Source organism: Bison bison, unplaced genomic scaffold, assembly GCF_000754665.1.
Source record: "Bison bison bison isolate TAMUID 2011002044 unplaced genomic scaffold, Bison_UMD1.0 scf7180017864145, whole genome shotgun sequence".
Lineage (NCBI taxonomy): Eukaryota > Metazoa > Chordata > Mammalia > Artiodactyla > Bovidae > Bison > Bison bison.
Window position 1 is genome coordinate 10,737,268 of NW_011494717.1, and position 17,477 is coordinate 10,754,744.

General features: G+C 46.0%; 2 protein-coding genes across 2 annotated transcripts in view; one reads left to right on the forward strand and one right to left on the reverse strand.

The window, feature by feature from the left end:
* Positions 1 to 4,861, reverse strand: part of LOC104989136 (chromosome unknown open reading frame, human C2orf71) — an 8,527-nt gene extending 3,666 nt beyond the window's left edge. Inside the window, exon 1 of the mRNA XM_010840703.1 lies at positions 1,116 to 4,861. Within this exon, the coding sequence (XP_010839005.1) occupies positions 1,116 to 4,861 (3,746 nt within the window). The remainder of the gene's footprint in view (positions 1 to 1,115) is intronic.
* A 4,656-nt stretch (positions 4,862 to 9,517) lies between these two features.
* Positions 9,518 to 17,477, forward strand: part of CLIP4 (CAP-GLY domain containing linker protein family, member 4) — an 86,423-nt gene continuing 78,463 nt past the window's right edge. Inside the window, exon 1 of the mRNA XM_010840677.1 lies at positions 9,518 to 9,554. The gene's annotated coding sequence lies outside the window, so the exon portion shown is untranslated. The remainder of the gene's footprint in view (positions 9,555 to 17,477) is intronic.

Sequence of the window (17,477 nt, forward strand, 5' to 3'; positions counted from 1 at the left end):
CTGTGTGGCTGGGCCAAGGACATGCCCAGCAGCCGCCCTTCATGAGAAATGCGCACTCGGAACTCAGCCAGCCCAGGGCAGGCAGGGGGGCCCTTCTGCCTGCGTTCTCGAGCTCAGTGCTCATGGAAAGTCTTGTTCTTCCTCTACGCACTCTGAAAGGGGAGACGGAGAAGGAGGCAGGATTGGGCGTCCTCAGGAGTAAGAGGAAGCCAAACTTTTATACTCAATACCTCCAGGATCAGCCGTTCTTAAAGTGTGTCCCCTGGCTGCCTCCCAGAACTTTTCAAGGAAGGTGTTGTGTCTAAGTTGTCAAAACTGTGTCCATAACAATATTAAGATGTTATGTGCCTTTTCCACTCATTCTTTCATGAATGCAGAGTGGAGTTTTCCAGACTACAGGATGTGTGACATCACAACAGATTGCCTGCAGATGAAGGTCTGAGAACCCAGCTGTCTTTCTGTGAAGCCCACACACTAAAGAGGTTTGCAAAACTAAAGACAGTGTCACTCTGCTCACTCAATTTTTTTTGTTGCAAAAAAAATAGTTACTTTTCGTTATATTATTTATGTTAACGTAGAATGGGGCATTTTAAAAATTAATAAACACTCTAGACATCTCTCAATTGTAATGCAGTAAAAAGCGATAGATGCAATGCACAAAGGCCCCTTGAGGGTCTCGGTTTTAAAGAGTTTAAAGAAAGTCCTGGGACCCAAAGCACCTCCCGCTAAGACGCTGGTCTACTGGTGTAAACCAGAAAGGACAGGAATCAAGCTGCTGGCTCCGGACAGGTAACAGGACTCAACTTTGGGGGCCAAGTCGCTTCATCTCAATCTCCCCACATGTGAAATGAGGGGCATATGTGGCTGGACCAACGTGGTTGTTTTAAACTTTATTTGTATTACAGCAGAGCCTCTTGCAATGAAATCTTTCATGGGGACCTGAAACGTGTAACAGAGGAAAAATTGTTGCTTCAGGTTGGGGTACTGGGAGACCAGATATCTTGATACCCCCTTTCCATCTTGTTCTTCTCTTGGAGCACAGTTTGAAAACTACTGACCCAGATGATCCTAAGGGCCCCTCAGCTCTGTTCCCCAAACCACAGGACTCTCCTTACCTGCTCTGGCCATGCTGGGATTCACAAGCACTGCTGGTGGCGCCCGGGACAGGCAGGTGAAGGCGGACGCCCGGCCGGGGGTCAGAGGCTGTCCTTCGGATGAAAGGTTGAGGGTTCAGGGCACACAGAGTTGTCCCTCGCTGTGAATCCGTCCTCATTCGTGGCCCTGAGCTGCCCCTCCAGCCTCCTGTGGGGGTCTCAAGAGGCCCCCCAGCTTCAGGGGGCAGTGATGATGGGGTGAGTGGATGTACTGTTGAGAATGGTAGTTTAGCTTCAAACAGAGAGGAGGTGGCTGGGCAGAAAATGGAACGTGTGTTTCCGGATGCTGTGGCTGCCCGACTGTCTTCAGAATCTTGTGTTTCCTTGGGCCCCTGACTGGGAGATGCTGGGGGAGAGGGGGAGGGGCCAGAGGCCAGGGAACCGGCTTCTGTGCGCTGGGGAGGGGGACTGGAGATCTTGTGCTGAGCGAGTGGGCTTGCTGAGGGAGGGCTGGGCAGCTTGTGCTGGAGGGGAGGGGAAGCTCGTTTCTTCACTGTTGGGGGGCTTAGCCCCCTGGGACTCACTGGAGGGCTGAGGGGTGGGCTAGGGGACCCATGTACACAGGGTGCACTTGGCTGGGCAGATCTGTGAGTGGAGGGCAGGCCCGAGTGCCTCTTGTCCACTCTGGGCGTCCAGTGTGCCCTTGTGGGAGAGGCCTTCCTGACTAGCACAGGGCTTCGGCCTTGGGTCTGCCTTGGGGCCTCAGGAGAATGTGGTCCCCGCATTGGCTTGGTCAGGCTGGGTTCTGAGATCCTGTTCTGCCCAGATGTGTGGCTGGAATGGAGCCAGTGGATGACCTTCCGGGGAGGCTTGGAGAGGCCTGAGGCCCGGTCTGCCCGTACCTGACTCTGCGCCCTGCTGCTCTGCACCTCTGGGTTTCCGCTAGCTGCTGGTGGGTGGTTGAAGTCCAAGGCGAGCTTTCCGGTATTGCAGCTGCCCTTGCTGTTCTCTGGTTCTGTGCTGCGGGCCCTGGTGAGGGTGGCGGTGCTCTTGCTGGGCAGCAAGTCAGTGGGGCTCATGGAGACCCTTAGTCTTGGGGAAGCCCACGTTCTCTGGGCAGAGCCAGTCCCTCCCAGCCCTGGCACGTGGGTCCCTTCAAGGGGGCTCTCTGCCGGCTTGTTGCTCTCTGGGGGTTCCAGAGAAGTGAATGATTGGTCCATCAGAATTTCCAGAGGCGGTGGAGGGAGATCCTCTGGGTTCTCCTCTGTTTCCCAGTTGAGGTCCTCACTCTTGGTTGCTTCAGCTGTGAGCAGAGGGGGAAAGGTAGGAGCTAAGGGCCTCCAGCCTGGGCCCATCCTGAGAGATTCTCCACCCACTGCTGGAGAAATCCGAGGCTTTGGATACAATGGGGCCAGCCCTCTGTAAATGGGGAATCTGGGAGGCATGCTGGGGACCCCCCACTTCTTGGGGCAGGGGCTTGGCCCCGAGTCCTGGGAATCCCCCAGTGTCCTTAGACTCTGGGTGGGACTGAAGGTTTCAATGAGTTTCTTGACTGATGTTCTGGTGGGACAGCTCCTGATGGTCTGGTCCCTGACTGCTGGAGCCTCATGGGCCCTCTCGCCCGGTGGGATGATGCTTGGGAGCCCCTCAGCTTTTCCCTGCCCAGGCTGTTCTCCCTCAGGGCGGGAGCAGCACTTCTGCAGGATGCTCTTGTCCTGACTTGGCAAAATGCTGAAGTTCTTGGTGAAGGATGACTTTAGCTTGCTGATGGCACTGCTTGGAACCACCCAGCAGCGGTTGTCAGGCCTCAGCGTTGCAGCTCTGGGCTGCGTGACTGGCTCTTGGCTCTGCCCCTGCCATCGGGTGCCCAGGCTGTAAAACGCCTCCAGCCTCTGGCTGAGGTCCCTCTGGACCCTCCGCAGCTCCTGGAGGGTGGTATCTTCTGTGTGGCTCTTCAGACACCCCTCGGACTGGGACCTCCTCTGCCTCGAGGGGGCCCTCCTGCTGCCGCTGGCCGTGCTGGGTCTTGGGGGCACCGTGGTCCTCTCCTCTTCCTCCATCCAGTCCTGGTGCTCAGAGGGCACAGGAACAAACTTGATCTTTTCACTGATCGCTTCCTTCATCTTCAGAACCATCTCCCGGGCCTGGGGGCTCCTGAGTCTCCGGAGGTGTGGCTGAAATGGGCTTTCAGCACTGGCAGGTGAAGACCATGGCCTTGGATGGGAAGCGTTTTTCCGCCAGGTGCATGGGCTCATGCAGCTCCCTTTGTCCTCCTCCTCCTCTGAGCTGCTGTCCTCACCTTCACTGAAGGATGGAGCGTCCATGCACCTGGAGCCTTTAGAAAGGTGTGCTTCACCGGAAGTCCCCATCCCAGGGGGACCACACGGAGCACTTTGGCCTAGCCCCCAAGGCCTGGAGGCAGTATTTTCTGGGCCTGCAACAGAGGACCAGGGGCTCCCTGATCCACCCTGCACTGCTGGATGAACCTTAGCTGTGAGAGGCCTTGAGAGTGGGCAGTCCTGGGGTCCGTCTAAACCCATCCGGAATGGACTTTGCTGCCAGGTGTGTCCTGACAGCCTGGCCTCCACTGTGGGTGAAATCGCTGGCCTCCACTCTGCAGCCTCCGGCATTAAGTCCCAGCTGGCTTGCTTGCCCAGCTTGTCTGCTAGCTGCACGGACTCATTGTCTGCACCGATGCCACTGTCCTCAGAGCACAGGGGTAGATCCCATGCTTCAGGGTCGCTGTGGCTGCTCGCCAAGCTCTCCAGGTGCCCCAGAGCCCTGAGGAGGTGTTCATCCGCGCCCCTCTTTGTGCTCAGCTTGTTCCCCAGGTGGGCTGCAGCAGCGTTGAGGTAGCTGCCGGAGCCCTCCAAGAGGCTGCTGGTGAGCAAGGACACTGTGCTGCTGAGCTCCTGCAGCTTGCTGACTGTGTACTGCAGAAGCTGCTGCAGGAGATCTGGCTGCTCCTGGGGCTCTCCTTTCTTCAACGGCCAAGCCAGATCCTTCCGAACCTCCTGGAGGAGCTTGTCTCCATCCTTGGAGATCTCCTCCAAGAGCTGGTTGACCTCATCAAAACACAGCATCAGGAAGCTGACCATGGGCTGCAGCAGCTCCTGGGTCTGGGTGGCCTGATGGGTGATGCTCAGAACTGCTTCATATTTGGAGAGGCAGGCATGCAGATAGGTGTAAGTGCGCTGGTGGGCCTTCACCAGGGGGTCGGGGAAGTCCACCTTGTCTTCAGACTCGTGGGCAGGAAGGATGGTTTGGCGGTAATGGCCCTGTTTGCTTGACCTGTGACACTTTGGTCCCTTTGCCCATTTGGAAGTCTCCTGGGTAATACTTTCTTCACTCTCTTCCCCGGAAAAGGCTGCCCCTTGTGACCCATGGGAGCTCTGTCTCTTGAATGGAATGTCCGTAGCCATGCAGCTTTGTGATTTGTTCAGCTGGGATGGGGAGGTTTTGGTTTCTGGGATCAGTCTCTCCATATCTTTTGCTTTGCCTGCAGTGGGATCCCTGGTGAGCTGACAGAGACTGTCAGCCACAGTCTGGGTCCACCTGGGACTAGGCTGTTCCTCTTCTGCCCGTTGTCCCTGTGATGAGCCCCCTCCAGGGTCATAGCAGGTGGAACTTTGAACCAGCAAAGGGAGGGAGCCTCTTTCACTGGCCCTCTGATGTGCTGGCAGAATTGCTTTGGGCTTTTTAAAAAACTGGATGCCACTCTTGGCAACACTGTTAACAAGATCACTGTGGGAAGGTGTGCATCCCATGATGTCAGCCTGTCGTCATCTCCCACCTGCAACCCTCACAGTTTTCAGAGAATCATATTCAAAATAGAAACAGAAGGCAGTCTTACTAGTCCATCCAGGCAATCTGCAGGTCAGAATCCTTTGAAGTCCGATGCAATGTCCTAAACTTGCAACCAGCTCTCTTCACTTCCTTGGCCCCATCTTGCAGAGGTAGTAATGCTGCTCTCCTGGTGATGTTCTAAGGTTTGAGCCCTCTGCTGCTAGTAAGCAACAGGGCAATTCTAAAGGACTTCAGTCTCGTGGATTATGGGCCTCTGAGTGTTGCTCGTGTCCTAACAGATGTGCATGGCAAGTGGAACTTTAAGCCTATTAGGTTAATCATGCCCCAGCCAGTCAGCACTCACAGTGTGTTCTAATATAGAACTTCTCAGCATTTACTATCTTGGGAAGCGGATTATTTTTGCACGTGCTTATGCTTTTAATTCTGCTCAGATGCCTGCCATATGAAACCTAGAGAAACGAGCCATAATTGCAAAAGGCTCTGGAAGAGACACATTTGTGGAGAGGAAGTAAAGGGCTCACTGATGACAGATCCTTAAAGAGAAGTGACCTTCACAGTTTAATAAAGGCACAGCAGGCTCCAACCTGTTACTACCCAGAGGACCCCAAAACACACAATAGATGGGAACTGAAGTGATGCATTGCTGTTTGTGTGGCTTATAAAATAGACCACGACTTTATAGTGCTGGTGAACATCTCTAAATAAGACGGGGAATAAAGAAGGTCAGGTGGCTTTCCTTTACACTAGAAAAGGAAGGTAGATTGCTTGGAGGCCTGGAGGGGAAAGCAGAAAAACTCACCACCGGCTCAAGGCCAGTTACTGTGGACTATAGCTGCTCAGGGAGGCAATGCTCTCACAGGAAAACAGTTTTTATTAAACCTTTCTCATAGGAAAAGAGAACAAACAAACTGTGGAAAATTCTTAAAGAGATGGGAATACCAGACCACCTGATCTGCCTCCTGAGAAATCTCTATGCAGGTCAAGAAGCAACAGTTAGAACTGTACATGGAACAACAGACTAGTTCCAAATTGGGGAAGGAGTACACCAAGGCTGTATATTGTCACCATGCTTATTTAATTTATATGCAGAGAACATCATGAGAAATGCTGGGCTGGAGGAAGCACAAGCTGGAATCAAGATTGCCAGGAGAAATATCAATAACCTTAGATATACAGATGATACCACCGTTATGGCAGAAAGTGAAGAAGAACTAAAGAGTCTCTTGATGTGAAAGAGGAGAGTAAAAAAGTTGGCTTAAAACTCAACATTCAGAAACTAAGGTCATGGCATCCAGTCCCATCACTTCATGGCAAATAGATGGAGAAACAATGCAAACAGTGAGAGACTTCATTTTCTTGGGCTCTAAAATCATGGCAGATGAAATTAGAAGACGCTTGCTCCTTGGAAGGAAAGCTATGACCAACCTAGACAGCATATTAAAAAGCAGAGACATTACTTTGCCAAAAAAGGTCCATCTAGTCAAAGCTATGGTTTTTTCAGTAGTCATGTATGGATGTGAGAGTTGGACTATAAAGAAAGCTGAGTGCCAAAGAATTGGTGATTTTGAACTGTGGTGCTGCAGAAGACTCTTGAGAGTCCCTTGGACTGCAAGGAGATCCAACCAGTCAATCCTAAAGGAAATCAATCCTGAATATTCATTGGAAGAACTCATGCTAAAGCTGAAACCCCAATACTTTGGCCACCAGATGTGAAGAAATGACTCACTGGAAAAGAATCTGATTCTGGGAAAGATTGAAGGTGGGGGTGGGGGGAGTGGAGAAGGGGATGACAGAGGATGAGATGGTTGGATGGCATCCCTGACTTGATGGACATGAGTTTGAGTAAGCTCCGGGAATTGGTGATAGACAAGGAAGCCTGGCGTGCTGCAGTCCATGGGGTTGCAAAGAGTCAGACACAACTGAGAGACTGAACTGAGCTGAACTGATAGGAAAAGAAGCTAAAGTGGGGGCAGTGGAGAGCAGTTATGAATAGAACTTAAGGGAAAAATGTGTTTTCCTTTCAACCCCAGCTTCTCAATCTGAACCTGGTGCTCTTGCCCATAGCTAAGGTAGCAGCTGCCCATTTAAAAACTTCTTTAAAACTGTCTTTGCTGCCCATAGGGTTTCACTTGTGGCTCAGCTGGTAAAGAATCCACCTGCAATGCAGGAGACCTGGGTTTGATCCCTGGGTTGGGAAGATCCCCTAGAGAAGGAAAAGCCTACCCATTCCAGTATTCTGGCCTGGAAAATTCCATGGACTGTATAGTCCATGGGGTCACAAAGAGCTGGAAAGAGTTGAGCGACTTTCACCTCACTTGCCATCCATAAAGTGTAGAGCAGACATTTGGAGTAGGAAGACTTGGGTTTAAATATTGACTCTTCTCCTTTAAGATGGGGGAATTTCCACAAGTTATTTAACTTCCCTGGGGCAAAACTCATCTCTGAAATGGAGATAGTGGCACCTACCACCTGGAGCTGTTGTGGGGATTAAGTTAATTAATGCGAGGTAAGTGAAGTGACTTAGCAGCAGCAGCAGCAAGTGCTTGGCACAGTGCCTTGCAAGTGATAGGTACTCAAAAGAAAAGAAAAGAATTCCTTATTCCTCTCCCCCGGCATCTCAGCCACTTATAATAATAAAAGTCATGAGAAAATTCACTAGTTTGCCCAGGACCAAGCCCCAGTCCTTTCGGGAGTTGTCTGGAAATAACTGCCTACTAAGGCTTGGAGGCCCAGATCAGGTTTCTGCCGCTCTGCGTCTGTGCAACCCCTTTGCTCAGGACTGCTGAGCAGCAACACTGCTGCCCCAGGACTTCTCTGAGACCTCCTTGTGCCATTTTTCTGTTTTTAAGCACACAATTGAAAGTAAGTGAAGTCGCTCAGTCGTGTCTGACTCTTTGCGACCCCATGGACAGTAGCCTACGAGGCTCCGCCATCCACGGGATTTTTCAGGCAAGAATACTGGAGTGGGCTGCCATTTCCTTCTCCAGGGGATCTTCCCCACCCAGGGATCAAATCCGGGTCTCCTGCATTGCAGACAGACGCTTTACCGTCTGAGCCACCAGGGAAGCACAATAATTCCCACCAACTGTAGGAGAGAGACAGGCTTCAGATTTGGGGATATTCAGCTGATTGACAATGTTTAATTTTCCTAATAGAAAAAAAAGATTGCATGGAGCACCTCCTAAAGTTACTGAGAATGGAGTTACATTCTGCCTTTATTGCTTTCATTTTCTCTTACTGAGTGCTGTACAACCAACAAAAATAACTGTAGGTTTTAGGACTTAGGGATCCCTTTTCTGCCGGGAGCAAGCTCAAGACTGGCTACCAGGCTGTGTGCAGAACCTGGTGTCTATCACAGCCCTATGCCCCAGAGTGCATAATTAATAAAGTTCTCTGATCTGTTTATTTGAAGCAAAGCTCGTGGGAAACACAAAGCTGACTCACTGCCTGGGGGCGAACTGTGTTAGGCATCAAAACGTTGTTTCATTTGTCAGAGCCTCGGCTGGCCCAGTAAACAAGCATGCCAAGTGGGAAGAGTTCTCTCTCTTGCATTTAACACAGTGCCACGCTCATCTGAAGGGTTCTTTATGTAAGTTCTTCTCCTCTTGGGCTTTTGCTTGAATCATCTTTGTGAAAACTTTTGATCTAAGTGGCTAAAATTATTTCCAAACCAATGATCAAAATAAAAGTATTTTCCTGGAGGATCAGCTGTCAAACAGCTTTGTGCCTTATAGACAGGTTTTCTTGACTATTCCAAATAATTTAGGAAGCACTTTCTTCACTGCCTCTCATTTTTCATTAAGACTCACTTTTGTTTTTCTTCCTTTTCAAACTTGTGTTGCTTCAAATTAAAAAAAGGGAGAAGAATTGCTTTGAGTGGGAATGTAAAATGACCCAATTTCTTTGGAAAGCAGTTAAGCATATACCCATCTCCTGACCCATCATTTCTATTCCTAAGGATTTACTCAAGAGTGTTGAATGCCAAGGTCCACAAAAGAGACTGGTACAAGAATATTCCTACTAGCTTTATTCATAATAGCCTCAAATTGGAAACTATCCAACTGTCTGTTAATAGGGAAATACATAAATTTGGCGTTGGAATACTTGCCAACAATAAAAGGAACAAACTATTGAATATGTAACAACATAAGCTTAAAAATTGGTATGCTGAGTGAAAAGAAACCAGACGGGTCCCACCAGAGGGAAGGCTACAGGGTTAGGGTTAGAAACAACCCTAACCTAAGCAAAGTAGTGAGAAGCAACTCTGGATTTGTTCTGCAGCCCAAAGAAGTTCTCCAGGTTGCCCTTCCAAATTGTCTCTGTCTCTTATAAGGCCCTTTGGATTGACGGCTTGGCTGGTGGTCGCTGGTTTAAAGTCTGTCTCCAGGTAGAGACTTTCAAATGACCCTTAGTGTGAATCCTAGACCCACAGGAAGTCCCAAGCTCTGCCACCTCTGCACTCAGCCCAGATGGCTGGTTCTCTGGCCCTCAGCTGGCTCACCTCCCAGGGCTCTTGCCAGCCAGAGTGGTGGCTGGGGCCAGGAAACCGAATATGGTAAACGGCTTCATGCGTGTGTGCGTGAAGTTGCTTCATGTTGTGTCTAAGTCTTTGCAACTCTTTGAACTGGCTCTTCTGTCCATGGGATATTCCAGGTAAGGATACTGGAGTGGGCTGCCATTCCCTCCTCCAGGGAATCTTCCCCACCCAGGGATCGAACTCACATCTCCTGCATTGCAGGTGGATTTTTTACTGCTGAGCCACCAGGGAGCACAAATGGCTTCATACTAACTATCAATTAAAGTCTCTAACTGGTAAAGTAAACTTCTGTTTCCAGTGATATTTTAAAGTAAGACATGTTGATTTCATCAAAAAGCTTGTATTTTACATACCTTTTAATTTAAATTTTTATTTCCTTCTCTTTTTTTGTGCTTATATTTTACATAGGGGCTAATCATTAGGCCATTGTGTTATCTGCATTAACTTAAACATATTATAGACATTTTCCATGTTATAGTGTTTTCCCATGGACGGAGGAGCCTGGTGGGCCGCAGTCCATGGGGTCGCTAAGAGTCAAACACGACTGAGTGGCTTCACTTTCACTTTTCACTTTCATGCATTGGAGAAGGAAATGGCAACCCACTCCAGTGTTCTTGCCTGGAGAATCCCAGGGACGAGGGAGCCTGGTGGGCTGCTGTCTATGGGGTCACACAGAGTCGGACACAACTGAAGCGACTTAGCAGCAGCAGCAGCAGTGTTTTACCACACTTGAGGGAAAGACAGTGATGTGTATAGTGAAGGCAACAACCTCTTATTTTAACAAAAAGGTAAATATCCAAGAGTCTATATGTATAAAAGAAAGCACAGGTCATGAATTTGCTAATTTTCCTTTCCTGAGGCAGATGTTTCTCAGTGTGAAATCCTTCATAGAAATGCATATAGATGTAACCCCACATACCTACCCCATGGCATAGGTGGATAAAAAAAAAAAAAGTGACCAAATATACAGGATTTGTGTGAAAAGCTAGTGTCCGAGGCAGAGACAAACATCTTAATGAAGCGGTGAAGCTGGGCTTCAACCTCAGGTCTGGCCGACTCTCAGGCTCTGGGTATTCCCACTGTTTCAGGCTGTCTGCTGTGAAAGCTCAAAATCAGCAGGTGGAAGTGTGTTGATGATTTTCAAAGTGCCCTCAGGAGCCATTGAGTGGTCTCAGGGACACTTCAGCTTTAACTGACCACTTCCACTTTTCTCTGCTTAACATATGGGTTTTCCTGTAAAATACCTTGTGAAGGGATTTAGTAAAGATGTGTTGGGACTTAGCCACCTGTGCCCAGCTCTGGGCTGTCACAATCCTTGAGTCATTTCACAGATGATTTCCAAGGTCTGTTCTGACTCTAACACCAAGGTCCCTTCTGACTCTAACAACCTTGTTGTTAAGACTGTGGTTCTGTAATAGTTTGGCCTTAACAGAAAACAAAGTATTTTCCTTCAGAGCAATGATGTAGAAGTCTGATTGCCATCCCTTCCTTACGAGTGGTCATTAGGATATTCCCAATCTTAAACCCTGTAATATAAAAGCCCCCTCAATTGGTCCAGACTTTTTGATCTGATTTCAGCTCAGATAGTACAAACATCAATCAGATTATACAATACTTTCATGCTCTTCCAACTTCTTAATGCAGTAGTTAGTTATCATACTATTTTTTAAATCAGAAGAAGATTTTACTATTTAATGTGAAGACAATTCATGCACATAAATTAAACTAAGAGGTGAACAATCTTAGTGACTTTGAGATGATGATGATGATATTTATTGTCATGAATGTTTCAGGCTCTGTTGCAAACACTTCACATATCTTCATTAATTATACTATATGTAGCTCATGCTTCGGGAGGAGCAGGTTGAGAAACTGAACATACGCAAAATAGAGTTTAGCATTATCATTAGACAAGACCCCACACCAGGAAGAGAGGAAAGATTAAATTAAGCCTAATATCTCTGGGAGTTGGTGCCTGAGATGGTTGTAAAGGATACTCTGTACTGAAAAGTCCTTGATTCACTGGGTGAATGGATCCCTTCCTTTCTTCACTTCTGAGCTTTCTTCCACTTCTCAAGCCCAAGAAAAATCCCTAGCTTATTGCCTTTGACTTCCAGATCTCAGTCTCTCCTCCTATAATACAGGGATGGTGCAGGGGAAGGGCTCCTGGCTTTGAAGTCAGAATACAGCACATGGAGGAGGAATTAATCAAGATTCTTCCTAACTGTCAGATCACTGCTCACATGTTATTAGAAGGACCCTTAGAAAAATTGTGTTAACAAGCAGATCAGCTGTGGGACCACGTTAATTCCCAGTAGGGAAATAGCAGAATCTAATTTCTTGACTTGAAGACACTAGTTGTTTACTTGTATATTTACTTTAAAACATATGTACCCTGGGCCTTGGAAAGATCTTGGCTGCTAGTTGTACAAACTTCTCAAAATAGACTCTTTACTCTTGTTATTTTTGGTTTTGTGTATTTGGCACATTTGGGGAAAGACATTGGGTGATGACGTGAATTCATGGTGGAATGTGGGTGAGGAGCCAGTCTCACGATTTCTCAGGGTTCGAAAAGCAAGTAGAGAGAGTTTTTGTAACATCGTAGCCTACTCTGTGCATTTATCCTTATATTTAAATACTGTAATATTTTCTGAGCAATTGCCCTTGGACTGAAGAGCAGACAGCAGATTCAGTTCTCTCTCTCTTTAACATTTTACATCCATAAGAATGGCTTGTCTGTGCTGACTGGGGGATGAAACGCCAGCCACTGCATATAACCTAACCTGGGAAATTTCATTCCTGTTCATTCACAACTTTTTGAATGCATTGCTTTTATAAATTTAGAATTATTAAGACAAAAACAGCCTCCCTCCGAACAGCCAAGTATTTACAGTAATGTTTAAGGGAGGTTAATTATCTAAGGATAATTGGAGAACAAATAAGGCAGGTGATAATTAAAATACTTGATATTTAAAAACTGAATCAGCTGAAACTTTGGATCTTGGACTTCTAGTCTCCAGAACTGTGGGAAAATAAATTTGTTACTAAGGCCACCCCATCTATCGTATATTGATATGGCAGCCTGATGAGACTAGAGAGATATTATTTTTTAAGAATGGTATATTTTTATTTATTATAGAAACTTGTATATGAATATTCATAGCAGCACTATTCACTATAACACTATAGATAAAGGTGGAGACAATAGAAATGTCCATCGACTGACGAAGGAATAAGCAAAATGTGGTATAGTCATCCAATGGAATATTATTCAGTCATAGAAAGAGTGAAGTGTTGATAACATTGTAACATGTTAAACCTTGAAAACATGCTATGTGAAAGAAGCTAGATACAAAAGGTCATATCTGATTCCATTTACATGAAATATCCAGAATAGGCAAATCCATAGAAAGAGAAAGCAGATTAATGGTTGTCAGGGGCTGGGGTGAGGGGAGAATGGGAGTGACTACTTAAGGGGTAAAAAGTTTCCTTTTGTGGTGATGAGAAGATTCTGGAACTAGAACTTAGTGATGGTTGCATTAACATTGTGAAGGTACTGAATGCCTGAAGAGGTCAAAATGACAAATGTTGTTTTATGTGCATTTTACCACAACAAAAGAGCAGTATATGCAAATGTAAGCGTTTAGAAAATACAGATAAGCTCAAAGGGAAATAAAAATGATTATCTATCTATCTATCTATCCTTTTCAATAAAGGCAGATTCTGCTGTACTTACCATTTGGCACCTAGCTTATCTCTTACTGTATCATGAATTTATACTCATATAATCAGGTATTCTTTACAGCACTTTTAATGGCTACACAATATTCCATTGAGCAGAGAAATGATAGCTTCTTTTGCCGGACTCTTACCATTGATAGGTTATTTTTATCGAAGTATTCTTGAAATGTCCTTGTAGGTAAATCCATGCTCACATTTGTGATTATTTTCTCAGACTAAATTCTGAAATGTGGAATTGCTTAGCCAAAGAACATAAATTTTAAAAAATTGACTTTAGTTTTTAGAACAGTTTTAAGTTTACTTGGAAACTGAGCAGAGAGTTCCTGTATATGCCCCTCCCCCAGCACTCAGTTTTCCCTATTGTTAGTCTCTTACATTAGTGTGATACAGTTGTTATTAATTAAGGAACCAACATTGACACATGATTATAACTAAAATCCACACTTTATTCAGATTTCCTTAGTTCTTACCTGACGTCCTTTTTCAGGACCGCATTCAGAGCACCATATCACATTTAGTTATCACAGCTTCTTAGGCTCCTCTTGACTCTAACAGTTTCTCAGACTTGCCTTGTGTTTAGCGATCTTGCCAGTTAAGTCCTGGTCACCTTGTAGGCTGTCCCTCAGTTGAGTTCTGTCTAATGTTTTTCTCATGGTTAGACAGGGGCTGGGGGGTTTTGAAAGGAAAATCATAGAGGTAATGTGCCTTTTTTATTGCATCGTATCAAGGATATGTACTGGCAACATGACTTATGGCTGTTGATGTTGACCTTGATGCTGACGACCATGATGTTGGTGTTGACCTGACTGATGCAGAGCGCATCAGGTTGCTCAGTTGTAGTTATTCCCTCAAATTCTCTCTACTCTTTGGAAATATTCTGAGCAGTCCCTTAGGGAGAAGGGACTTACACTCCCCATGGATATAAATATTTTTAAGGTTTTTGGTATAAATTGTGAAGTTATTCTTCAGAAACATTTTACCAGTTAACATTCTCGGCAGCAGTGTGACTATGTGTCTACTTTACTGTAAATTTTCCAACACTGGATATTATCCTTTAAAAAAATATCTCCTGAATTTAAACAGGAAAAATGGCATCTCATTTTCATTTGCATTTATGAGTTTATTAAAAAGTTGGTATATTTTAAAAATTATATATTTTGTTGGCCATATTAACATTTTGACTGATCATATAAGTTGTCACACTGCCAGTAAGTTTTTAAAAAGTTTTCTCTTTTCCTTTTAATTTTGTTTATGGTATTTTGGAGGGACACAGACGTTTTCATTTCACATGATCAGTTCTATCAGTCTTTCTTTATAATTTCTATCTCTGTTGTCATGTTTAGAAATGCCAACTTTATACTTAGTAAAATACCTGGACAAATTTATATTCAGGGAGTTATTATTATAGTGTTCTTTTTCTTTTATTATTGCTCATTTTTTTACTTGTTTATTTTTTGTTGCTTATTATTATTGTTTCCTTGTTGTTGGTTGCACTGGGTCTGCGTTGCTGGGTGTGGGCTTCCTCCAGCTGCGGCTTCATTGAGGAGCATCTGCTTCCCACTGCGGTGGCTTCTCTTGTTGTGGGGTGAGCTTCAGTAGTTGTAGTGCATGGGTTCCAGTAGTTATGGCGTGTGGGCTTTAGTTGCTCCATGACATGTGAAATCTTTCAAGATCAGGGATCAAACTCATGCCCCCTGCGTTGGCAGGCAGATTCTTTTCTTTTTAGGAAGCATTTTTTTTTTTTTTTAAGTTGAGTTCCCATGAAATGGGAGGATGTGGCTTGACTAGATCGAGCTTTATTTCTGAAACAGCTAACAGTGGACACATTTCAAGATGGATAACTGTAACTTATGGCCTCTCATGGAAATTTCTGGGACTGGCTTTAATATTTTGAGGAATTCTCGAAATGGAAGTGAACTGGCTGACGTATGATACTAAGTTATTTGGGAGCTACACAAATAACTGGCAAACAAATGGGATGACTTGGAAAATGTGTATGTGAGCACTTAGTGAAAGACGAGCTTTGAAGTTCATGAGGATAAAAAGTGTGACTGTTAAGCGAGGATACTAATTTGATCACCATGCTTCAGTAATCTACATATTTAAATAAGCAGTCAGATGTGAGGAGAGGGGGACTTGGGGTGCTGGGATGCTGGGGTAACCATAAACAGGCATTTCAACAAACAGCTGTTTCCCCAAAATATGTTAAAAACAATCTCATTTAGAAATTTCTTCTTGGACAGTTTCAATCATAAAATAAAAGTAATCTAATACTGTTAGTTGTATCTTACAAGATAAAATAGTGAATGGAAACAAATCAGACTATACTGTGGCAGAGTGGAATGTGGCATGTCAACGGATGTGCTCTTCTCTTCCCTTACACTCATCAGATTTCCGCCATGCATCTCACGGCGTCATCTGGAGGGTGCTGAGAGAAGAGGTGCTTGCATCCCCTCCCTGAACCACAGACTGAGGTTGGAGAGAGAGCAAGCCAGAAAGCCTTGGACAGAAGTGCTTAAAATCAGGTCACCTCATTGTGCCAGAGTAGGAATGGTGTGTGGTGTGAGGCATGTGAGGTGCAAGAGGATGGAGACTTGCTCATTCCCATCTCCCACAAGTCAGAGTGGCAAAGGAGGACACCCACAATATCACAAAGGCTTCCACGTGGAGCAAACTGAGCTGAGAAAGAGACAGAGCCCAGGGGGTTGGCCCAGGATGAGGTATGAAAACCAGGTGAGGATAGAGCTGTCCTCTTGACGTGCATGCGTGTGAAGTCACTTCAGTTGTGTCTGACTCCGTGCGACCCTATGGACTGTAGCTTGCCAGGCTCCTCTGTCCATGGGATTCTCCAGGCAAGAATACTGGAGTAGGTTGCCATGCCCTGCTCCAGGGGATCTTCCCGACCCAGGGACTGAACCTGCCTCTCTTATGTCTCCTGCATTGGCAGGCAGGTTCTTTACCACTAGCACCACCTGGGAAGCCTTTTAATTGAGAGGATTAAATGGGAGTCCCCTGGTGTCCCACAAACTATCCAAAGGAGCTCGAGTCATCTGCTGCAGCCAGAGCCAGACAGCACAGACTAAGAGTAAGAAGCAGGTGCCAAGGGAGCTGAGATCAGGGAAGAGAAGGGGGCAGCAAGGATAAGAGAGGACATTTTCAGCTTAATTTTGACTGAATTATAAACTTGAATTGACTACGGAATGACTGAATTCAAACGAATTTATCTGAGAGTAACTAGATTAAATGTTCTCTGCTTTGAGGCAGAATGGAGACTCAAGGCAGAGATTACACTCAATTATAGGAGAATAGAGAAAATTACGTTTTTGCACACTCGAGTCAGTGACGGTGAAATTTGTACTGGCTCCAATCATTCCAGGCAGCCAGGTGTCAGTAAAGTCTCAAGAATAGATCACAGAATCATTATGGGCTGCACTTCCAAGTTATTACCGCATCTGCGGCCGAAGTGCAGAAGGTCCACACAATGTCTCGTCATCAGAAATCATGATGAAATCCTTTCAAATTTCTGTTCAAAATGTTCCCTTTATATTAGAAAGCAGAGCTAATGCTTGTTGGTGGAACAAGTACATTTGTTGAAGTTCTGAAGAGATTCAGTCCAGATTATAACCCTATGATTCTAAAAGCAGGAAGTATGCAATTGCAGGTTGCTGTGAATATCTTCTTGAGTATATCTTGTAGAACCATTGCCAAGACTCAGTGCTGAGGGCAGATTGGGGGGTTTGGGGGTGGGTGGGACAGGGCCTTAGGGTTCCTGCTTCTGAGAGATATTGGCAGGAACTTGGAGAGAGGGAAAAGAATGAGTCAGGGTATCGATTCTCCCATCTCGCTTTGGGAGAGTCTCCTCTGCTTCCTAGCCCTCTTCCTTGCTATGAAGTGAAGGGCCGGGCCATTCCCCCTCCTCTGCCATTGCTGCTGGACCTTCAGTGGTAGGTTAAGGGCCCTGGCTGATGGCCTCTGGCCCTTTAAATCTGGTATCCGTAGCACCACAGGCAATGTCATTATTGTGTATGTGCTGCCTGTAGGGAAGCAGGCTGGCAGTACTCAAAGGAAGACTCCACCCCAGGGAGGCAAATCGAAGCCTGCCACCACCACCCAGGCTTTCTCCAATTGGAATCTGCATATGGGCCCAGGGGAGCCCATTATGAAAACACCTATTTCCATACACTCCCAACCAGCACTCTAAACAATTTGTGCTCTTGTTGAGGAAGCCCCATGAGAAATTGAAAATTTTTTTTCTGGGTGATGTTGAGAAGACCGTGACATGATTTGGGTAAGTTTCA